At 40.3% G+C, this 25,291-nt stretch overlaps 1 protein-coding gene across 1 annotated transcript in view; it reads right to left on the bottom strand.

The window, feature by feature from the left end:
- Window positions 1–25,291, bottom strand: part of ADCY1 (adenylate cyclase 1) — a 316,417-nt gene that overhangs the window by 90,201 nt on the left and 200,925 nt on the right. Inside the window, exon 5 of the mRNA XM_009638467.2 lies at window positions 15,284–15,433. Within this exon, the coding sequence (XP_009636762.1) occupies window positions 15,284–15,433 (150 nt within the window). The remainder of the gene's footprint in view (window positions 1–15,283; window positions 15,434–25,291) is intronic.

The following is a 25,291-nucleotide window of genomic DNA, read 5'->3' as shown; positions in this document are numbered from 1 at the left end:
AGACTAAAGTTCACTGTTGCTTCTCTTTAAGTGAGTGTGTTAAACAAGACCTTTGCCATTTTGCTGAAATGGATAAGTAAATGCCAAAGCTGTTGTGGAGGAAGAGTGAGGTTTCAGCTTCTGTTTCCTAGACAGTTAGCTTAAAACAATGAACGGAACAAAAATAAATTACACTGACAGGCTCTTACAGAGACCAATGCTGACTGAATAGTTCTTCTATGGCCTGTAAACACAATTAGAATACAAGATGTGAATAAAAAACTCACAGATAACTTCTGCAAGTGCATGGTGAATAGCACAGAAGCCAGGGAAGTAATAACAACCATTACTGTGAAGGTAGCATTGGAGAGCTGCAGGACAGCGTTGAAACCTGCAGATGTCAGATGTTTTAAGGGAGGCTACAAAAATGGTGATTCCTATACAAATTAGCTTGACTATTACAAGAACTGAAGGGACCTTATGAAAATCCTATATCAAATTGTGGCGGCTTGCTTTTTTCATTAGAGATGGGATAAAAAAAAAATTACTGAGGAAGAATTGTAGAGTCTTTACAAAGAGGGTTAGCAGCCTCAGACTAGCTGAGCAAGGAAAGACTCAACTATGGCTTTCTCAAAGGGCAGCCACTGCTAACCTTTCAGGCCAAGAAGGGAAGCAGCATTGTAGCTGTAAGGAATTGTCACTGGAGGAGAGACTTGAAAATGTTGAGAAACAACCCCACAATGGAAAGTATCAAAGCACTGAAAATAAATGAAAGACAGTATCTAACTCTCTAGAAAAAAAAATTATAAGAAAAGTCTCTTTTATTTTGAGCAAAATCTCATCTGTCAAGCAAAGTGGTATTGCCCTTCAGGTCAGCCTAAGGAATGATCAAGGACTTACAGATTTGGAGCTGTGGGAGTGAATTCATGTACTCCAAATACAGGTGTTGGAAGGTTTGGGAAAGGGCTCCACCTGGATCTCTATTCAGCAAGTCCTACCATCATTGTCTGGTTTTTTTTTTTTCATTTGCTCCTTGTCTGATTATAAAAATAAGCTGAAAACCAGATTAAAAGGAAACCTAGGTGTGCATGGCTGCACAGTGCATTGAATGGAACAAGTGACAGCACTGAAGCAAGGCCAGTCACATTTGTGGTGACATTCATGCTTGAGTAGTTGTTGCCTCTGACAGGGATGGGTGGTGACAGAAAAAAATTGAAAGAGTGAGATAGGGAGCACTAATCAATTAGCAACAACTTTGACTAGAATAAAACAACGTTCATGCTGCAGATCTACTTATTGGTGACAAATGATGTTGTATTGAGGTAGCCTCAACATGTGGCATATTCCAAAACACAGGGCCTAGTAGCAAGAAAAATATTTCCATATTTTCACCTTTCTCACTTATCCACAATGCTGTTTAGGTTTATTACAGCTGGTTTCTACCCAGAAAATTAAATCTTGGCCTTATGACCAAGTTATGTTATTTTAGGAATTTGTATTCTCTCCTTCTCCTGCTGTAAATCTTCACTCAGCATTAACAAGGTCTAAAGTGAAATCACACGCTGAAAAAAAAAGATGCTTTTTAGAGATTGTAATTGTCTGCCAATGATTTTGCATTCCCTGCACAAATCTCACTAAGAAAAGAAAATGACAGATAAGGACCTACATCGCCTTCATTCACAGCATATTTGACTAAATTTGTATTTTAAATTGCCAGTCCTAGCCTGGGATTTGGAACACCAAACTGGGCTGCCTCTGCCAACTGTCTTATCCTAATTAATGAGGATTTCTGCACCATTAATGAAGACTTAGTTAATTTTGAAAAGGACACTCAATTTAGAAAAAACATCCAGATTTCTTTCTCCCACAGCAATGAAGCATTGCTAGAAATAAAAGAAGGAACAAACATTCCTTTGACTCTAAGGCAAGTTAAAATATGCATACCAAGCCAATTAGGAATTGCTCAGTGTTACCTTGGCACTATTCAACAACTAGCACCTTATGCACATGACAAAGAAGGAAAACATGCGAAGGCAGAATAAAAAAAACAAAACATGTTTCCCATTGTTAATGGTCAAAAAGACCCTATATTCCTACTTGTTGTTTGGAACATTCTCAGCCTTGTACTTCTGTACTGCAATTCTCTGGGTTGGACCTGGGAAAAACTTTAGTAGTCTTGCAGTTATTCAAGACTTGGCTAGACAAAGCCACAGTTGACCAGACCTGGTGTTGCTCTCAGTCCTGCTTTGACGGGGTGGTTGGACTGGATGATCTCCAGAGGTCCCTTCTGACCGTTGTGTACCAAGTGGGACAACAGCAGAAAGATCAGGAGTGGAAGGTGCCTGTGGCTTCCTGGGGAGGCCTGAAACCATCCTGGCACTTTACCACACACAAGCTCAAGGCTCAGCACCCTCTAGCAGTAGTGTGATTTCTCTCTCCTGAGGGAAGAGGGATAGAGGAAAGAAGCAAGCAGACAACAGAGACTGTACAAGCAACAGTTTCCACCATCTGCACGCTCTATTCTGCCCTGGTGCTCTCTTCAGCTTTCTCAGATTTGGAGGCTTCTCAGGACAACTCCCTCTCTCATCCCAATCCCGGGCCTGGACAGCTTCTCCCACCCGCATCCCAGCTCTGCTTTTATGGGAGTCCCCAGTGCACATTCCTAATAAATTTCTTGCGCCTGCCTCCAAACGAAGATGCCCTTCCCTTCCCATTTTGAAAATCATTGTCTTTCTTATTTTACTGCTTCTTCCAGACACTTATGACTTTCTCAAAGTCCCTTTGAAATTTTCACCTTGATTTATAATCATTTCACACAACTCCCCAAACAATACTACCCAGTCCAATACCATATTCCTACTGTACAAAATTATTTATTTTGACACCTGTATGGGAAATGACTGTGATACATTTTCAAATTCCCTCAGCAAGTTGTAAATCATTTATGAACCTACTCTCCCTTCACCAGAAAGGAAGACTGAAATGCAGAAAAATGTCTTAATGTTCCCAGCCAGCATCCTCTCCTTTCTTTCCCATTGCCTGCTGTGCAGTTGGATGACCCCTCACAACTTTCTACCCATAAATTGGATGCACTTGCTGTGCTTCTCCATGGTAAATTGTATTCCTGTAGATTATCATATGAGATAAATAGAAAACAAAATGGAAATCTTATTTATAGTCAGTGCAGACTATTTTGTCAAAGGAAACAGTTGTTGCCATTTTTTCTGACATACAGAAGAGAAGCAACCAGAGGAACTGTAGCATTGCCTCAAAGCTGTGGGCTCACATGTTTCTCTGGTTCTTTGAATCTTGTTGCTCCTTGTCCTCTCATGCTACTGTATATGCACATCTAGTGGAATGCATTTTGAAAATGAAGTTACAGTCTGGACCTGCTGAAGGGCCATGCAGAAAAATGTATTGCTTTGCATGCCTTTCAATCCCAGGAGGACAGGACTGTAATGGATGCAACTCAGTCTCTTAGTCAGCTTCGCTGGGTTCCTCCTGAACTGCTGCTTGCAGGCAGTCCACTGGCACTGCTGCCCTTGCCCACCGAGGAGCCTGGGCCCGACGCCGGGCTTGGCAGAGATCTCTGTCTCACAGAGCTTGCTCAAAATGGGGCTCAGAGGTTCCCAAGCTCATGCTGCGGAACGCAGTAACTCTGGATGGCACTCCAGGTTCTGGTCCTTTCTCACACTCCCTGGCACTGAACCACATTATTCAGGATAGACGGCATACCCACGGCCCACTGCTTTTTGCATTTTCAGAGGGACTTTAAAAAGAAAGAAAGAAAAAAGAAGCATGTAACAAAACCAGGTTTGGCACCTTTGTTTCCTGGCTGATATGAATATTTTTGTTTGCTATAGTAACACTCCAACAATGATGATAAACAGGAAAAGGAGCTCACGAGAGAAAGGAGCATTTTGCAATACAAAACTATGAAATCTGACCCACCAATTTTTGCAGTCTACCACAGATCTTTTTCTGTTATTGCTATACTTAAATGGACAGTGCCACCATATTTAAAAAGCATTTTTTTCCTGGAGAAGACAAGCATCAGATATGCATATAAAATATTAACAAGACTGTTTCAAAGTCAATTCATCTATATAATTTTGAGACTTAGCTTCTACTTACTCAGCTGGGACTCAAAAGTACATCCTAAATATTACCACCTGCTACCTAATTGTACCTTGATAAGTTCACTCTTGCATAATTTTAAAAGCTACTGCTTAGTGGCTTTATGGTCTCTGTCATTCCTATATTACACTGCACAGCTATTTTAATTCCCTGTAAGGACCACAAAAAAAAATGAGAGAAAAGAAGCCTAGTGCAATGCATAGACTAACAACTTTGTCTAAAACTACTAGGAATAATTTATCCTTCCTGTAAACTGGAAAACAAAGACAGCAGATTGCAGTCATGAATTATTTTAAATTACACAATGCTATGCCCTTTCTTCCAACTAAATACAAGAAAAAGCACGGTTAAAGATGGTGATTTTTTAAAAGCCACAAGGTGGCAATGTTTCAGAACGTTCCTGAGATTTCTTGAAAAATTATATTTATCAGTAAGTCATTATTGCAGTCATAATCATAAAAGACCATCCATAAAGCTGCCATCTAATGCACAGATTTTGAGAAGTAAGAGGATGGCTAACAACATACAGTTATGGATGATGATCAATATACTGTGCATGAACTGCAAGATGGATTCAGGATGAGTAGACTGGTACCAGATCAATTTGACATCTTTCTACGGTTAACTTATTAAATTTGTTTAAATAAAGGAACGGCAGGATATATCATCACCATTGTGTTTAATGAGGCATTGATAGGTTCCACATGGAAGATTATTAGTTACAATGGAGAAGGTAAGACTTCGTGAAAGAATTAGGGGAGGGTGAAGTCTTGGCTAAAACAGAGAGAGCAACGGGCAGCATGAACTGCAGAAGCACCCAGCTGGAGAGTGGGCACAAACAGACCATAAAACTGCCCAAAGGTATAAAGTTTACAGGACAGCATACAAGAAGCAGAATGATAAGAAAGAGAAAAAATCAGCAGTACACTCTGTCTTTTAGGTACCACCCACAAAAACACAAGAGAGAAAATAAGTTGGAAACCTCTGTATGTAAAAAGGCCCCAGATACCCACTGACCCCTAAATGACTATGGAGTATTTATGTGACGCTAACCTAAAAAGGCAAGTGTGATTCCAGAATGGACTGTAAGACTGCTAGCAGGAAAACTTGAGATCATCTCCACAAATCTTGTTCAAACAGGAACAAGAGCAGAGAAAGGTTATGAGGATAAACAGGGAAATCAGAAGTATAAAAAGTATAGCCTGTTTTCCTGGTTGCCCTCATATCTATTAAATCGGAACTCTCTAGAAATATATCAGTAATGATTAATCTTCAGAAAGGCAAGCTCACAGTGTTGACACCAGCTATAAACTGGCAATAAACAAATGACTGCAGCATCAGCCTACCCATTCATCTTTTTGCTTTTGCCCCATATCCTTAGTCTCTCTGAAACCTGACTGGCAAAATTCACTGTATCCACAAAACCGTCACAGAAAACTTGACAGGAAAAGGATGATACTCATTTCAGCTAATGGAAATCTTCCTTCTGTAAGAGAACTTGAGCAAGAACAAACTAAATTCACACAACCAAACAGTGCCTTTATACTTAAGGTATCTTTATTTGCCTCACTATAATGCAGGCAAGTAGCCATGCAGATATAATCAGAACATTCTCTAGAGCAGATAACTTGAAACCTTCTTTGTGCTTGACTGCGAAGAGGGAATAGCATTTCTGCAGTACATTTCTAGGAACAGGTATTTCTCAACTCCATCAGTGATCATCTCTGCCAAGTGACCCCTTCAAACAAACCGCATTGTTTGTCTCTTCTGCTCGGTGAAGGCAGAAACCGATGGATGAAAATAAGGTAAGGCAGGGAAAAAACCAAAGCAGTCACAAAACTCTTTGCCTTTCTGCAGTGAACACAGTGAAGAAAAAGAGAGGTCTGAAAACTTCCCTGGGTGCAACCACCAGTGACAGAATGATCAACAATTATGGAATCGCATCCTTAAGACACACATTTCAAATATACTCCAACTCATTGCTCTTCATTTGAGGAACTGGAGTTTGGAGGTAAAGCATATAGTCTCAACACAAATTGCTTATTTCAGTCTTGGTCACTGTTCTGTTCAAAATATGTGTGAGTCAGCAAAGACATGCTACCAACCATGGAAACATTTAGGGGAGGTTAGTGGGTATGGGAAAATAGTAGTACGGTATACTTGAAAATATCTGCTAGGAAAACCAAAAAACAAATGGGAGTTTTCAAAGTTTTTCATATTTATTAAATGTTAGTTTAATAAATGTCCCTGTTTCTATCTATCAAGCTCCAGTAGGATTTTAATAAGCAGGTTCTTGAGGGTATATCAATGAAGATGGAGCTTTGTTTGGCACAGAACAGCCACTGAACAAACTGTTCTAAATCTTCCTATGTGGAAAGAAAACATTTTGCCCTTTCTGTTGCTGAGTCAGGAAGGCCAGGTTTCATCTTTCAGCAAAATGATCCCCTCATAGTAGCACTGACAGTACACATATGTGCTGAGTATATACGTTAAAAAGAAAAACACACACTTAAAGCACAAGTTCCAAGAATTTAATTTCTTTTATAAAAAGGCTTTTCTGATTCAAGTAAAGAGGGGTCTTAAAAACGATCAGAAAGATACCAAGCACCTGCCAGTGTTGTGATCAGAGGGAACATAGAAGTGCTAATGCAATTCCTAGTCAGGCCTGCAGCTGAGACACACGTGAGCTCAGGTTTGCCAGAGGCAGAAGCACCGCACAGAGTGATGTGTTCCGCCGTAAACAGGACTGGGACAACAATCTGCTCATTGTATCTCTTTCCATTCTTTCCTTCTGAAGATGCTAGGAAGACGGAATCACAAGCAGCACCAGCTTCACCAATGCCACCCCCTTATGGGGTAAATGGAAGAGCAGCCAGAGCTTCGCTGGCTTACCCCTGCTACACTGAGTTTCCTCTGTGGTTAACAGGTTCACCTCTTTCCAGCCCATAGCCATGCCTGATTTGTTCCACCACTCTAACACAGAATACTTAGGCTAGGCAAACATGTATTCATCATGAATGAAAGTGACAGAGCTCAACCTTCAACCTTCAGCAAGATAGACGTATCGCCCTCTTCCGCCCTTGCTAATCCCCAGCTGGTGGGACTTCCCTTGAAGCACACGCTACACGTACGGCTCGAGACGGGACTGTGGCTGTGGCACACTCCACTTTTCCTCTGCCCCATGAAACATGATACTCTCTCCCTCACCACACTCCTCAAGCACCCAGGTACCTCCACCAGCTCCACGTAGATATGTAGTGAACCCGCAGTGGTCTGCTCTGGCAGCTTGGTGAGAAGTGGGGCCAGCACAGGGGAGTGGGGGGAGAAAGGCCGCAGACATCTCCAGTCCTCTTTCCTCCCTGTTGGAGCAGATGCACTCTGCCGACAAGTGTCAAGAATGGGGGAAGAATCAGAGGAACACTAAGGATGCACTGCTGCACCAGTAGTGGTGCTTCGCAACAGTGCTGCTGTCTGATACAGTGTACATTCAGAGCTGCGGTAGCCACTCAGTATTGGTACATGCCCTTCCTTATTACAGATTTTGCCAGCGGTGAAACAAGCAAGGACTCTCCAGGAAAGATAAACTTTTGATTGCTAGTGATAGAAACCGAGCTCAGTAATGGGTGTAAGCAGACCAAGGGTTTTAAAAAAACAGGAAGCTTAAGTCAGAAGCAATAATTTTAGAACCTAAGTAAGACATATTAAGTGGTAAGCAGTTAGCATTTCCTTTTTCAAAAACCACAGATGCCTTTAGTATAGCAGTATGAAAGCAAATCAAAGTGCAAAATAGTAAAATGGAATAGATGCCAAAATCTCCAGAGACTAAGATAAAATACTTTGCTTTGAAAAATCTAGATTTTTTTTTCTAATCTAGATTAGAAAAATCTAAAAGCCTTTGTCCTTTGCTACATGTCCTCATTTTGTCTTCACTGAGCAGGGAAGTGAGCCTAGCCCATCAGCAGAAAATCTCATTGTCTTCCGAAGAGAAAAAACAAGGACCAACCACAAACATGCTAAGGAAGCAATGAGTATATTCACTCACTTAAAATAACAAGTGTGACTCAGATTTAGTTCATTATTACCTGATCAAATTGGGAAATTCCTAATCAAATGTGCCTGAAGGGAAGCTAAATTCCAAATGAAATCAGTTTATATTGAAGATGTAATGGGGAACAGAAACCTTTGAAAGAATTTAAATTACGTGACAGGCAGAAGTTCACTCTAGAATGGCAAACCTGAAAAAAAAAATTACCTTAGAATGTATTTTTTTGCCAGTTAATGGGATGAGGTCTAGCTTTCCCTTCACAGAAGGCTGACCAAAAGGAACAGGCAAAACGTCTCTGTGTGCAAACAGCGTATACTGTCGCACACTGGAATGGAAACGAAGTGCCCAGCTCAGTACCCTGTTCGTGGAAATAATCTGTGCTTAAGCAGTAACATAGCAACTCAGGAACCATTTGAACATGTGCAAACTGCATGTGTGGCCAGGCCAGCTGCTGTAATGTGCAGCAGCTATGTTGCAGAGCTGCTGATCTATGGTAGAACCACCTTGCGTTTGAAGACCAGCAACAGGAAAAGTTGCGTCAAGTTTGTGTTAAAGCATTAGCTAGCTTTTTGTTATAGTTAAGACACTTCTAGAAGTGAAAACAATTCTGTGGACAAAAATAAAAATACATGTAAGAGAACTTTCCTAATGACATTTTACAGCCCCCTATGAATTCCTACTGCTGAGGGAAGAACATCTGGAATCACTCCTCTGATTGCATTACTTTATACTGTGGCATCCTACTAAAATACATAAAAACATTGCATGAGTATCCACACAGCACTCTAAATTTAGAAATCAGCCATAAGGAAATACTTTTGAAGTACTTGTCTTACTATTTAACTTAAGGATATGACGCACTATAGCCAGTGTTCTTACCTATGACATCCATGATGTTATCTGTTGAAAACTGTATGGTAGTGTGGTTTTAATCACCTAATGACAGGTTTGTGTGCTTTTATTTGTCCCTTCTCCTCCATTCTCTCTAATGGAAAATACATGGAGCAAGTAGGAAAAATAGACTGAAAAATGCACAAACACCACCAGCATATTTAATTGACAGTTGTTTGAAGCAGCACATACTCAAAATTTCCCAATATTTATTTCAAACCTCCTAACAGCCAAAGTATCAACAGGTTTTAGAATGATACAACTACTATTTTTTAACTTATTTATGTTTGTCTGCTCTACTCAGTGTAAGTCAGCATCCATTACAACATACAAGAGCTTAACGTAGGTGGCATGACTATATGTCATACATACATCTATGACAAAAAACAAACTGCAACAAACAGCAGTCCAAGACATCCCCCTGTTAGATTGAGTGTGAGTGACTATATAGATTTATACTAAAAAGCAAAGTTCATATGCCCTATTTTCTTCTCTAGAAATCTGTTCAGTGTCCATAGTTCACACCTTGTGTCAAAAAATGAAAGGCTGATAATTGATTTAACTGACATGCTTACTAACATCAGGAAGCTTTCAGGGGGTGAAATAAAGTTAAACCAAAAAGTTACAGTACTGGCCGGGCCTGCTGTTGTAAGTGTGGCTTTTTAAAGGCTTCTATAGATTTTCTATAACACCATATGTTACATTTTGCAAATTAAAGGCATGTGGGTAGAGTAATACAATTACAATGCAATTAAAATATAAGTACTTCATATGATCTACAACTTAACACATATTGTATGTATGTTTTTTCTTGTGTGTTACTGGTTTCCTACACTTTGACATTTCAAGTCCAGTTGCAAGGCACCTCTCTCTTACCATACAGCTGTGTAGTCCTAAGCGTAGGTGTCCCCCTGTAACCACTCCCAGGGGAAAAACCTTGCCTCATCTTCAGCAAGGTGTTTAGGACAGAAGGGATGAACTACCCTTGTACGTGTCTGTTACTACTGAGGATTACTGCCTACAGGTTAAAAGGTTAGATTACAAGCCTCACTTTTACTTGGCCAAAGTTAGGTGAGAAGAATCCCAATGGTATGCCAAACAACGCAGCTTCTGGGACTAACCACACTCAGATGAGACATTTATTCTGCATAAAAAGAGGTGCAATGGAGCTGTAAAATTAGAACACATTTATTTGTTTGCTATACCCTGACTTGCAAGGGGTAAGAAGCAATTCCTAATGGCTTCAGGTCAAAGCTGAAGCCTTCCACCTGAAGGTTTGCATTTAACCTGAGTAGCCCTCAGATTTATTATTTGCTATACTAAGGATAGACATGTGCATGACTATTGCAGGACTAGGGACTAACAGATGCTAGTCAGTGGAAAGCTTCTGGGCAATTATTGCTGTGTGGGAGAGAAAAATGTGCCTCTTCACAACTCCTTTTACCCGAGAAAGGTGGAAGACAGACCAGGGGTGCCGTGTAGTAGGGTAAAGGTAGCCAACAGTTCATCTCAGCTGTGTAAGGATCTAAGCAGCCAAAGGTGGCAAATGAAGCAGAGAGCTGCTGCGCTTTGGCTAAGGGGCATTGCTGGCCAGCCCGCACAAGTGGGTGTGAAGCCCAGAGGTTCAAACTGAGAGCGTGAAATTGTAACACTCCTTACTTTGTCTTTTCCCTGATCCTAGAAAAGAACAAATAGATTTTTGAAGGTGGACTTTCCTGTGTAAGGTTGTGGTTTGATGATACAATAAATTAAATTTCAAGTCTCCCTGTAACATAGAACACAGTGCTATTGTGGTATAGGCTCACCCTGGCAGCTAAAATGAGTCCACCTACATTTTTCAAAGATTGCACTGGCTAGCTTTGGCAGAGGATCAGGTATCATCTCTCACCCTGCAATTTGTGTAAAATCTGGATCACCTCCATGTTGCACACTAGATAACTTGACAAGAACATGTTTTTGTGCCTACACATGATCCAGGTGAAATTTTTGCTGCAGGGTGATTTGCTGATGCACAGAGCCAGTATGAATTATTATGGGAACAGGGGTTGTGTTTTAATGACAAATTTCATGTTTTCTTCTGCACTGCAGTGAAAAAAGGTGCAACATTCTGAGAATAAAAAGTATGGGCAACATGAGGAGAACCTGATTATGCATTGATAAGCATGCTGTCAGGCACCCTAGAAATTACCTCTGCCTGAGGCTGTGCAAATAACTAATTCTTCAGTTTGGTTGCTGAATTGGAAGGAAAAAAAAACCCAGCAACCTGTTATCCATTACCAAAATGAAAGTCCAATGCTGTTTGCTTTATTCAAACATAATGTTGTATTTTTTTTTCCTTTTTTCATAAATGCTTGAAATTAAACATAACGGACAAAACCACTGGAGGGTTGCTATGGGTGTCATCCTTTTACCCAAAGGTACAGGAGGTAGCACACATATCCAAAATGCATAAAACCTAGATTAAATTGTTTTGAAGGGGGATCTGAACCCAGCAGGGAATTTGAACCCAAAATGCTCAAGCAGCAGTTCAAAGTATTCTGCACTGAGACTCGTGGTATCTTTGGCTGACACCATTTCATTTTCTATGAATAGTTATTAATCAAATCTCTGACTCAGTGGTGTCCCAGTTACTGTACGCAATGTTAAGGATATCATCCTAAAATGCAGCAGATACTCGGAATGCATGCACATATACACACAGACATTTGTATGCACAATTCAGCATTGCATAAAGAGAATTTAGCTAGCTTGAAATTATCTGGTGAACATCTATGGAAGCACTGCAGAGCAACACCGAGATGCTAATCTGTCTCACAGAACCAGCATTACTGCAGTAGCACGGTGTTGTACCAGCAAAGGGAACAACCCTACCTCTCAGCAAAACTAGTTGGAGTTCCATGCTTCTGGCCCTGAAGCCACAGAGCTGGCTGTCTCAGCCCAGTGCTTCCTAACTCCCTGTATTTTTTAGTGCTTCCTTCAGCTTCTTATGTTAAAGCCTGTAATAAACTTACATTTCATGCATTGTAGTGGAGTACACAACTATTTCATGAAAGATGGATGCCACCACTAAATATACTTCTCCAGTCTCAGTGGTTTGAAAGACCAAATGTGAATTCACAAATAGTTTTTAAGATAGGCATGGAAAAGACTACTGTAGAATGATTACTCATAATTTATCACAAAACAAGAGCTGGAGAGCACCCAATCAAGTCATCAAACAAGTGTATGACAAATAAAAGGAATTTCTGTTTCACAGAGTGCATAATTAGAGTGAAATTCACCATCACAACACTGTGGGGAAACTAAACTACACACATGCTGACAGAGAGACTAAAAAAATGGAAAATGGGAGTCTACAGGCCTTTAAACACAGTGGTCCATTTGCACTTCAAATTAATATGGCTTCAGAATTACAATGCTACCACCCCCTTGGAGCACGGCACCACTTCAGGAGCTGCCACACTGGGAATTAATAAACGGTGAAACACAACTTCCTTACTGCTTTCCCCTCTGAATCAGATGCCAAGCAGCCTCAATCAGCAGCTGACTGCTTCTTTCTCTACACTGAACGCATCCCCCATTCCCCATCCCTGCTTGCTCCTTTCTTGCTGGCTTGGGAAGGGGTGAAGCACTGCGTGGAGGCTGCTCTCAGGACTGGTAGGGACATCTAAGGCTGGGAGTCCTTCAGGGAACAGGGTGACAATGCCTTGCTTGCTGCATGGGCAAAGGAAGAAGGGAAATTAATGAAGTGGACACAGAGAGATGGTGCAGTGGCAGTGAAGGGGAAGTGCTTGGGTGCTCTGACTGAGCAGGAACAGAACAAGCACAGTTCCAGGGAACAGTACCCACCTCACAGTTTTTATTCTAAACTGCTTGCTCTGCAGAGGATGGTCCTGCTGCTGAGGTGTACAGACTTGACGAAAGAAGCAGCTTATCCCAAGTGAATGATTATAATTATTCGCTCACGGTCTAGAACTTTTTTGGTTCTTGGCCTTTGCTTCTGGTGTTACTCTGGAATTGTAGTCTAACATTCAGCAACGTAACAAAGGGTGATGCCACCATCGAGGCCAGTTATTTGTTGTTACCACACAGAACAGATAACGGGTTGAACATTAAACTGAATTTTAAAATAAGCAGAGTCCGTCTGCTCCCCTTCTCCCCAGCGACGCTTTCAAAGCCTACTTGCAAACTCCTGCATGATGACTCTGAAAATGCTACAACATGAAATCTTTGCTCTTGTGCATAAAAATAGATTTATCAAAATTATCACATGGGACTATTACTACAAGTGCATTCCATATGAGGAGAATCACTGTAAGTAGGACACAGAGGAGGAAATCTCACTTACAGTTTCAGCTGTGGTATTCTGTCTCACACAGTCAACACTTCAACTCCAGAAGGCTGTGTATGTTCAAAAGCCAAGACCATGTTCTTTCTTTTCCCAAGGTTTTAGCATTTTGGATTACAATTCTCAATGAAAAAAGGCTACGGTATTTAGGTCAGAGCATTTGAATGAGACAAGAAAGTCTGATGAAAGAATTCAGTCCTTTTTAACATGTAATGTTGGTACTTCAGAGAACAAAAATACAGGAATGATCACAAAAATTGAACTAGGTCAGCAATGTCTCTTTTCCTCTCAAACACTCTTGAGTGTTGCCAGCTGGAAACTTGGGCTACATTACGCCACAGCAACTGCAGAATAATTTTGTAGCCTGTAATCATGTTTTAATTCTCACCCTAGTTTTAGAGGTATTCTAATGTAGCGTGACAGCAGCCACAGCAAGTATTTTGGTGGTACTTTTGACAGGTAATTAGCATATTTCACCACTGTATTGGGTTTTACACTGTGTTGCATAAAGTTAATTTCACAAGTGTAGGAGAAAAGTGTAGGAGAAAAGAAACTCTTCACTGACCTGTATACTGCATTGGAAAAACATTTGTAGGACTCTCTAGGTACACTATCAACAATAATGGTACTTATGTGTAACATTTTTGCTTTCTTGTGTTTTTATGTGCATGGATAAAATATAAGACAGATTGCTAATATGCTAACTAGTGAAACACAAAAATCTGTATTATTTTCATGCTGGATCCCAGAAGCAGGTTTTCAAAGGCACAAATGGCAGCTTTGCCTAAATCCCATGGAGATTCACTTATGGCACATTTATGCCTTTGAAAATCTGCAGCTTTGGATTACAAAAGACCAGAATCAAGCCTAAAGGCTTTGATCCTAATACCATTTTTACACAGCTAGCAAAGATATGCAGTTGTTCATAGAAGACGTCTACTTACTGCAGAGTATGTTCAGGTCATAAAAAAACATTAATGCAATTCATAACAGAAGGTACTGAAGGACCTGCATTATTTCACACATAGGAATAGACTTGCTAGAGAAATTACAAGTGAAGAGAAGTACAAGTGTGTGAGGTACACAAGCTTTGAGGACCCCAACACCTTGTATAGCAAGGTTTGAATACCACTTATGTCAAAGTGTTACCACCATTCAATGGAGTGATATCTATGTATTCCAGCACGGCCCTCCGTTATCACCTAGACAGAAAGAAAAATGTAGTCCAAACCTTACAGATGAACAGATACTAGTAGGTTTAAGATGCAGACCTCTGAGTAACAACAGCAAGCTCCACAATATAGTGTTTTTTTCTTATTGCTTCCAAATCTGCTTGGAAGACTGCTTGATAAAATTGTGCGAAATAAACCATCAAACTAGTAAGGTGGCTTTTGAGAAAAGGCATAGATTGTTATCACATTTATCCACTTATATCAGTGCAGCCCCTTGTCCCCAGAATGTAGACTTTTGTTTATAGGTGTCATGAATGCAAACAGACTGTAGCATACACAGCCAGAGAGAAGTATTTACAGCATATCTAACACCCACCCAAAACCAGCCATGCAGAAAAAAACCCAGGATCTTAGATTGCAATAGTATGTTAGCTTTGCATCAGCCCTAAAATACATCCCTTCTGGTGCTGCAGCTGACAGTAGCTGTGGGGTCAGCCTGCATCTTCTGTGTGCACTACAGATGAAGAGCAAAGAGTGTGCATGCACTGGGGAGGAAGAGCTGAAGCAGGTGGGGGGAGGCAGCACCCTTCCTTCACACTGGAAACACATGCGCGTCCCATCATGCACTCAGCAGCAATGTCCTGACCTGTGGTTCACATAACTACAGTCATCTCAGAAGAAACAGAGAAGAAATAAAGCTTAGAAACTGACCTGTTTTTCATTTTCATCCTCCAGCCTCAGCCTGTCCTCAATGCAGTTCCTGGCCTGAAGGAACGCCTTCCTTTGAGCCCTTTCTGTCAAAATCCTCACAAAGACACCATACAAATTTACACTCACAAAAAGGATTGCATTGGCCACAAGCTGTAAGAAAGAAAGAAAAATGAATTCATGTTTTAAAACACAGATTTTTATTTTACATTTCTTCTCAGCAAAATTAAAAAAAAAAAAAGGCAAAAGTAAAAGAGCTCTGTCTAAAAATTCTGCCTCACTAGCCATGTCACCAACACCCCTTCCCACAACCCAATTGCAGTGAAACAATTACAGCAGCTACCATAGGTCCAGGCAAGCAATACAGAACTTCACATCTGCTGAAGTTAATTTATCTTACAATGATCTGTAGCTTATCACTTTCATTCAGCATTGATTCTTTCATCAGCCCATTGACAGACCTGTCCATCTAATAAGGAGAGCAGTATCTTCAGCATTTGTTCAATTGCAAGATGCGTGAAAGACTGAAATTATTTCCCTATGCCTTCATAAAGTAGGGGTATTATTGTCCCTTTTTTTATAGTTGAGAAGCAAGGCACTGTCAAAATCTGTGACTAAATCAAAACGTGTGCCTGGGTACCCCAAGCTTTCATATTGTACAGTTTGCACTTGGAAAATCTACTTCTCTTCCCATACCTGAACTGTTAGCAACCATACTGTATTTTTTTATGAAATCATCCAAAATATTGTTGATGCTGCCCTGCAGCAGACCTCTCAGAAGGTGCTGAGTGCTTTCAAATGATGGCCCTTGGCACAAACCAAGCCCCACCGCAATGCTATAAACAGGGACAATGAGTTACTTTGGAATTACTTCTATGAACAGTGCTTTGGTGAAGGTGACATAAATGACCCAACTGCCCTTTTGGTTTTTTTGGGTTTTTTTTAAATGTTTTTACAATATGTGATAAAGTTAGTTAACTAACCTAAATAACTCAGCAGTGGCTTGCACACAACCTCCCTAAGATAATCCTGTCCAAGTTTCTCATCGCATCTCTGACGTCTGAAACATCTTCAAATGGTAAATTTTGCAATGCAATGCAGTGTGTATTTAGAAAGGAAGCAATAAGGCCTGTTTACCCAGTAGCTTTTCAGTCTCCTTCTCCATATTTACTCTAATTACTACCACAGCATCATGATAAGGATTCACGGGACTCATAAATTCCAAAATTTCAGAAATCAGCTGGCACATAAATTCGCCAAGATTGAGTATAATGAGAGCAAAGAAAGACATTACAGTAACACAATTCATGTTAAATTTCTACGCACCTAAAATACTTCATAAAGACGATATGACTGACATTTATTTCTTAATTCAAGGTTACATTTCAAGCTAGTACATCTCTACTCTTGCATGGTCTGCTAGTGTACATTGAAGAGGAGACCATTGCCCTGTTTGCACTGCATAGTGAGTCCAGCTGTGCCAACAACACAATCAAATTTAAAACAAAAAGAAACAAACCCACTGACAATGTTGTAGAGAATGCTTACTGACTAATGGAACTAGGGTTGAAGGCTTGAATTCAGCCAACATGGTAAGCAAAGATCCAAAATGACATACAGAAACTCCCTGCTGATTTTGGAGAGCCTTTGGGAAATGTTTCACCCTACAAAAATAAGAAGGAAGTTTCTGATGTGTGTAACCCACAGCAGTGTACATCTCCACCTCCTGTGATCTCAGTATAGTAGGGAGAACTGAAAGATTCATTCTGGGTGGGTTGTCCAGACCTTCAAGGATTCACAAGTCCTCTAACTTCCACCTTCATACCTGATTGTTATTAGTTAACAGGACATCAACAACAACTTCCCTGCAAACATTCTCACCAGTGCAAAATCAAAGATACCTTGTGACAATAAAGTGAGCTGTGCCTAGCATTAGTGTTTTCTTTCTCCTCAGATTCGCAAAAAGAAACAATTATCTCACAAGAGCTAACACCAGTAAAGAATGGTGTTATGGCTTCCTCCTGAGAACTGTAAAATACAGGTTCAGTTGTCATCAGTCAGAATTTCATCCTGAAAGAATCTCATATACCAGTGACGATCACTTCTCAGAGACGAGACAGTAATACAGATGGTAAAACTCTGAAGATGAAAAGCAGTGCACGAGCATATCATTTCATGATACGGGCTGAGCGTAAACAGTCTGCAATTCCTATCCTGCTTTATTTTGCTTCATCACAGAGAACTGTTTGAGGTATATCAATTTTCAGCACAAGTTAAAGCTTACTAAAATGAAATTACTGCACAAATTCCAGTACAATCCTATTTTTAGAGACATAAATGCACCTGCACTCACCTTGTCCCTGCATTTTATCATGCTGAAGTGTAGTGACAACAGTGCATTTTAAAGCTAATTCTTAGAAGTACAGTGGAATAAAAATAGATAGTATTTGTAAAGGCTGTATTCAAAGGCAGTAGAGAGAGCCCAGAGAATAAACAGTCAAGACAGTTACAGACAGTGCAACTGCTTGACCCCATCCACATACAAAACAGCTGTTAATAGCAGAAGGCGAAAAACTAATATCTTTATGCACTGATATCAGAGTGGCCCAAGACATAAATAATTACTTCTAGAGAAAATAAAAAGAAGAAGAGTCAGCTCAGTTTCTGGTCTTCAACTGGAAGCAGTAAAAGACCATAAATTGTAACAATCTGCCAGCGGTTCTGGGGCTATCATTACAATTTCACTCAAGCAATGGGGATCACCTGGACTGGGGGTAACCAGTAGGTGGGTTCCTGGAATCATGCAGCCACTTTCAGGCTCAGCAGGGTAAGTAATTTTCTGACGTGCTTTGAACAGTTTAAGATAAAACAGAGGCTTAGCTGTCAGCTCTGGCCTGCAGGGAATCAGGAAAAGTGATAAAGCAAGTAAAAGATTCATAGATTTCAAAATGTGAGAAAGGAAAGTAGGGCAGATTGTCTCCTGAGGTAAGAGTTCCTTCCCTCCACAACCCGCTTTCTGCTTAATTACTGTTTTTTCCACAGTTCCAAACTACATACATGTCTCTCTCTAGGTTTATCAAATGCATGGCATTTCCTGGTCCCCTTCATTTTAATATGTAAATATGTACCTCCATATATACACACACACACATACATATATAACTTACACACATTATGTGCTGTAACTCCAGGAAAGACTGAGCAACTTGCTGTTAAAACTAAGCATCTTTAAAGAGGCACTGAGGCATCCAGACTGCTGAAATACCAAGGAATTTAATTTTAAATCATTCCTACATTACTGACTATACTACTGCTTAGTAGCAAGAAGAGTGCTATTCAGGTTTCACCATCACCTTCTATTTACAGAACTACCAAAGAAACAATTTACTTAATGCAACACAAAGTAACTCAGAGACATTTTTATGCTGCAACATTTTTCAAACAATGTTATTTGCTCGTTCCATACTGAGATTACAGGTCAGCCAGAATAAAAAAAAAACACCACAAAAAAGCGCATCAGGGTCATGAAAGCCTTTTTCATTTTTTTTTTTTTTTTTATTATTGTTGCCACTGACTCTTGCATTGTGCATTCTGCATATCTGCTGCACGTCAGCACCAACACCCTGAGCTTTAAGCTTGTCTAGTCCTTACTAGGATACACTTTCTATCAGCGGATGAACTCTGGCATGGTTCCTTGTGCTGGCTCTAGAGGGTGTTACCAAAGGCAGACTTCCAACACAGAGAACTAGTTCCTGTGGGCTGCCTAGTCAGTGAAGAGGGACTGGCAGCTCCAGCAGGTATTTCAGCCAAATTTCTGTCTCTCCTGTTTGTTTTCTCTGCTGACTTTCTTGGGTCTCAAGTTAGTTTTGATAGGCAACTCAAATTGTGCAATAGGGCAATGCCCATCAAGGAGCGAGCAAATAATTCTGGAGGTAAGAAGCATGTAACATGCACACACATAGACAGGCCATGAAGAGTTCAGTTGAAGATCTCCCCTTTTTTCCCCAGAATGATCTCCCACTTCTTGAGTGTGCCTTGGGGATTAGTTGAGAGATTCTTTGAAGAGTCTCTCGAGACTTCTCAATTCCAGATAGGTTTTATTCTCCACTTCTTTATCCTTCAAAATAAGAATCCTCATGTGTGCATTCATGCATGCACTTGCTCTCTCTCAAATAAATAGTGAAAAATTCTTCTACGTGTTATTATTTGCCTTCTGAGAGGACTCTGCTTACTGAGCAGACTAATTCTGCTATCAGGTAAACAGTTGCATACTAGATGGTTCAAACTTGAGGCTGTTTTTTATTGTGGAGTGGCTTTTGGTTTGTCTCACAAAATTGCCTCATAGAAAAATATGGCTATTTCACAAAGGTGTAAATGACTTGTGAAGCAGTCAAAGACTTTTTTACAAAGTGGCACTCGTGGGTGGATATTGAAATACCCACCTAAAGTAGACTAACTGAGAAATACAAATTACCAGAGAAGAAAAATTCAGGAGACTGCCTCAGAACTTCATTGTGCTTTCTAAAAGCTGGGCTTGTGGTGCGAATTGGACTGAGATGGGATTTCAATAGTTACCACTCCCAGGATTATAATTTACTGGCTAATATCAATATTCAATGTATTCTCAGCAGCATGAGTTCTCATGACAGCCCATGAAGAAGAGAAGAACGGAATAGGTTGGGAATGGGGCCAGCATTTCCAGGTGAAGGTTGAAATTTGCAGAAAAGACAAGACCAATGCAGTTTGTCTATGTCTTAACCCTCAAATACCTAATGAGACGAGAGGTATGGAGGGCCTGAATTCTACTTTCAGTTTTCTCTGTTAATTGAATTGTACTGCAAGTAATTTCTGTGTCACTACTGTTCCTGTTATGCAGACAATGTAATATTTACTCATTCTGTCAAAATACTTTGAGATATGGCAGTGAAATACATTATTGTAAAATATGAATGTCTATTGCAAGGCATGCCTCTAAAGAAGGAGTCATGAACATCTTACCAAAATGAGTCAGTGCTTCCACCATTAAAACTCTTGAAGAGCAAGGCAAAACTATGCTTTTTATGAAAACTGTTGATATCATGAATGAGACCTTTTACAGGTTTAAACAATAATCGTTTCTCTTTTTCCTGCTGTGGAAAATGTTACCATTAGAACAGCTTTTTAATTACAGCAGAATACTGCATAAAAGAGAATGCACAATTGCCTCTTCATCTTGACATGGTTTTGTTAAGTTTAGTAATTCACTTAATGAACTCACTTCGCAACCTTTTGAGAACACTTAATTACTAAATTTGCTCCTTCCATTTGCTGAAGTGGTGTAACACAGGAGCAGAGAACTTCTCCTTAGTTCCTGACTGCATCCCAAAAAGCACACCCTCCTACCAGAGAAGGCAGCCAAACAAATTTTCTCCAGATTAAATAAACATATTTCCATTTTGAATAAATATCCCTCTCCTATTTTTGTTAGATTTTATCCTAACTGGTCTACGCCACACACTAAGAAAATACTGTTCTGCTGTGCTATTCTCCGTGGTTTCTGTCTTTATTCACACCCCTCCTGAATCAGCAGCATAATCTAAGAGGGGATTAGTGCCTAGTTATTTCAGTGGCAACATGTTAAATGAGAGCAGATGTCACTGTTGAGGAAAAGACAGTAGCACTGGGGGGTCTATAATCATACAAGCAAAGAGAGACTTTCAGGATATCTAGGATGCTATGCCCATTAACCACAGCCAGTTCTTCTGAAGTGTACGTGCACAACGTGTAATTGCAGAAATCCACTCTGTGCTTCTCCCTCTGTTAGCATACCTGTTTGACCAAAGTACAAGACACAGCTTATAAACACCGTTTAAAATACCTGCCATAAATCCTTCTAAAAAATGCCCCCTACAAAAGTAGAGTAATTGAGAGCCATCGCGCTCCCCAATGTTAAGAAGTTCATTTGTTGCATCTTTCTCAGGAGGACATGTCCTCCTAACTTGGAAACATGCACTTGGAGAACGGTTAGTGCACCTCCCTCTCAGGTTTCCACCATTGGCTGTTTAGTGTCAGAAGCACTTACCTCTGAGATTAAGTAGCAGAGAATTTTGAAACCTAAGCCTTATGTAGTTCTGCAGCTTAAAAACATTCTGATAAAGGTATCTGTGATTACATAAGATACCACATATTTGTTTTGCTGAAGTCGCAGAGTGTCAACTGCCTGCCCATCAATATTCTCACTCAGATGTGTGACATGAATCTATGACATTAATTTTAGGCTCCTATTTTTGAGATTCTGAGCTGCTGTGCCTTTCTTAGTGAATTTCTGAAAGGAACGCACAATTCCATCATTTTTACCTTTCATATTAGCAACAAATTACATCTTTATTTTGATGTACCAAGACTTCTGGATTTTTTTTATTTTATTTTTTGTTAGGGAGATGGAAAGAAACACTTACATGCAAGAACTTTTGTTCTTATCTGCATTTTCTTAATTAAAATAAAGGCAGATGACTTTTAGGCAAGAATAAAATCATCAGACAACATTCCTACAGGTAACACACAACAGAGCACTGATGTATGAAATTTTATAAACAAGAAAATATGAAATTTTTTAAATAATAAAGGACCAGATGGAAAATACTGTCAGCAGCATACAGGCTGAAATAGCTTCAAGCATAATTTCTCAATCATCTCAAACCATCTCAAATAATAAATTACTTCATAAAAACTGTATTTTAGGAGGAGGAGGGAAGGACCTGAACACATAGCAGTATTCTATTACAAATGGCTGGCGTATCTGAAACTTGTCAAGTGTAGCACTGGGCTGTTGCACTTCAGAAACTGAAAAAAGCAATCAGAAAATGCCCTGATTTGTCTCTGTCTGAAGCCTGGTTTTATACATAATGTGTGTGTACCGATAGACATTTGCGAGTTGGTTCTTGAAAGCTTGTGAACAATATTAATTATTTCTCTTGGTTTCATATTTGTATCCATTAAGCCCAGTTGAGGTTAGTTATCAGCAATCCTTATAGATAGGCAACTGGAGGTTACTTTTACACAAGGCAACAAACACCCTCCAAAGCCCACAGAAGTGCAAGGGCTATTGCAGACAGAAGAGAATATCTGAAGAATATTACATGTGGAGCAAAAATAATTTCCCAGTCATACATACTGGTCAGTTGAGTCTAGGTACGCAGAACTGGCTATCTCCACCGTTTTTCGCTATATGAGAGATACCGTACCTCAGCTGTAGCTTTCTCTTGCTGTTACATTATGGTACTGCACTCCCGAGTGTGTAACAGGTTCATAGCAGAACATCTACGTTAACCATAATAGTATGGTCTCAAGTCACTTCCATCTGTGGAAAGCTGACACAATGAGAAAAAAGTCAAAATATTCTTGCTAACTGGCTTACATGTCACATCCCACAAATTTCCTTGTGCTGAGAAGTGAGAGGCAAATGCTACTTACACTTCTTTCCCGATTCAGCTGTTGCATTCTTTTATGGCATATTGTAAGTCTCCATAGAACAAATAAGCCCTCAGTTCTTCTGTGCTTTTGGGGTGGGCTGTTATGGTTTGGCGGTTTTTGGACATTGCAATTGTTCCCAAGCATTATGAGTAGCTGCTATCTATCACAAAAGACTTGGAATATGTTGCAAAAGCCATGTGAAATAATTTCGATAGAAATTATGGCCAATATTTTTACTTATTTGTGCATGTTATTTACTCACTTAACAGAGTCCAGGTGATCAGCCCCTGAAGCTGTCCTACATCAACCAAAAATCTGCAGCTTTCTCCGTTTTTCCTATTAGATAGTATAATGCCATGTTGTGCAATTAGAGCATAGTACAGTAATTTGTTGTCCAAAATTTGTTAGCATTTGATGTATGCAACACGTATTTCCTTTCCAGTAATTGCTCCTGTGCAAGAATCCATCTGAACATCTTAATACATTTTTTTTTTTAAAGCTGCTGTAATTAAATACATAAAAATAAAGACTTGGGGAGATACACAGTCCAAGCTAGTTTGAAACCTTTGGTGGGTCTATAGTTGCTAGGTGACTGGACCTTCATATCTTAAATGCAATTTTTCTTCATTTGAGTCCTGTGCATGGCTGGGAAACAGCATGTAGCAGCCTCAGTCTGGCGCCTGGCTGCCATGGACAGGAAGCATTTCTCATGTAGCGTACAGCTCTTAGATTACAGAGGCACAAAATGAGGCTGTGGCTTCAGTTCAGCAAGGGGCCTCACATTTTCAGATTGCTCCTGCAACAACCCAGGAGAAAGATTGCCCTGCCTGAGTGGGACAGCCTCCTTCCCGGGCTCCCAGTTGCACTCCTTTTGCAGCCCGCTGTGTGCCACCAGCCAAGTGAACTCACCATTGTCTCATGCTCCTGTGGCACTATTTGCTTATACCCACAACGTGCCTCTTACGGGACCTGGCTTACAGAAGACTTACTGAAGAACCGGGACTTCATTTTGCCACCAGCTCCTGCACATTCTGGTGGCTGGAACGCACTTCCAGCTTTTCACTCAGGATCTCCCACTTGTCAGCTTTAGTTTAGTTGTCAAAGTGTTTTCTGTAAAAACTCAAAAGCACTTTACAAAGCTTTGCCAATAAATAGGGCTGGGGTGGAGGGATCATTCTGACAGAGCGGGTGACAAAACATGGGTCTTCCAAGTCCTGGTTCTGTTCTCCAGCATTTCAAGCTTGGTCTTGTCAAGCCTAGGACCTGTCCTGCTGGGGACAAAGTACTATCCCCAAGGCTCATTACACATGCTACACAGAGACCGCACCATCTACCTGGTACTGAAATGGAGCTGTCCTGTGCTGTATGCAGGCTACTTCCAAAGACGGCTTGAACTTTGCCCCTGGAAGGTTGGGTGCATAAAACCTAGGAAATGTAATACCCGTGCTTAAAACCTCTAAGTGCTTTTTTTGAATTTAACTTCAGGGGACTTTCTCAAGATCTGGGAGACAGCCATGGATACAACCAGGTTCCCAAGCCAGTACATGTCAGTTAGGTATGATCATAGGCATATCGAAGATGAGAAAATAAACATGGGTTAAGTTCAAGAAGCTGTCCAAATATTACACCGTAATGAACTCATCATTAGGAAATCATGCTGAAATGCATTACTTAAGGTCCTATACAGCAAATTCAAGTAATTTTTGGTGACCCACACAGTGTCAGGTACACATCTTTCATATCGAGCAAGGGACCTCATATTTATTTTATGTCACTAAAAAAAGTTTGCCCCAAAAGCGTCAAGAAGTATACAGAAGTCTTCTAACAATTCACCTGCAAATTCAATTGAATGACTAAACTGTGAGGCTTTGGTTCTCACTGCCAAAACACCTGTTCCTTTTCTAGATGAATGAAGGCCGCCAGAGATAAAGAAAGGAAAAAGTGCATATGTTGTTGCTCTGGCTGCCTGTGTACTGCTAAGTGAAAACATGACTGCATTAGGACTAAACTGATCTTAGTCAGTTTCCCTTTCCACCAGAAGGATTGCCTGATAGACCTGACAAATGTCCTCTTGTATCTCTTTTTTTTTTTTTTTTTTTTTTTTTTCCTCTCCATGCAGATATTTGAAGCACTTGGTGAATGATGTCACTTCTGGTCAAATGTCCTGAAAAGATGAAAGTGTTTTCCTTGAGGAAACTATGTTCTATTACACAGAACCCGTTTACTTTTCTCCTATTGTGCTTTACAACTTGCAAAAGCTGTCTCCGCAGGTAATAAAATTTTTGCTCTGCAGGGTCATTTAAGCTATGGTATCTTCTGTCAGTGTTGGCACTTGAGAGCTTTAATACTGTCAAAGTTGCAAAGGAGCAATTTAAGCAGAAGAGATAGAGAATGCTAACCATTTTCTTGTTCAACTTTGAAATTATTTTTGCAAAGAGAAACCAGCTATACAGTATGTCACTAAGCAACTGTATTGGGTTTCTGTGGCAAGGTCTTGGTAGTGGGGGGGCTACAGGGGTGGCTTCTGTGAGAAGCTGCTAGAAGTTTTCCCTGTGTCCG

Source organism: Egretta garzetta, unplaced genomic scaffold (assembly GCF_000687185.1).
Source record: "Egretta garzetta isolate BGI_Z169 unplaced genomic scaffold, ASM68718v1 scaffold155, whole genome shotgun sequence".
NCBI lineage: Eukaryota > Metazoa > Chordata > Aves > Pelecaniformes > Ardeidae > Egretta > Egretta garzetta.
The sequence above is the reverse complement of the archived record's forward strand: the minus strand, read 5'-3'. Positions and strand labels throughout refer to the sequence as shown.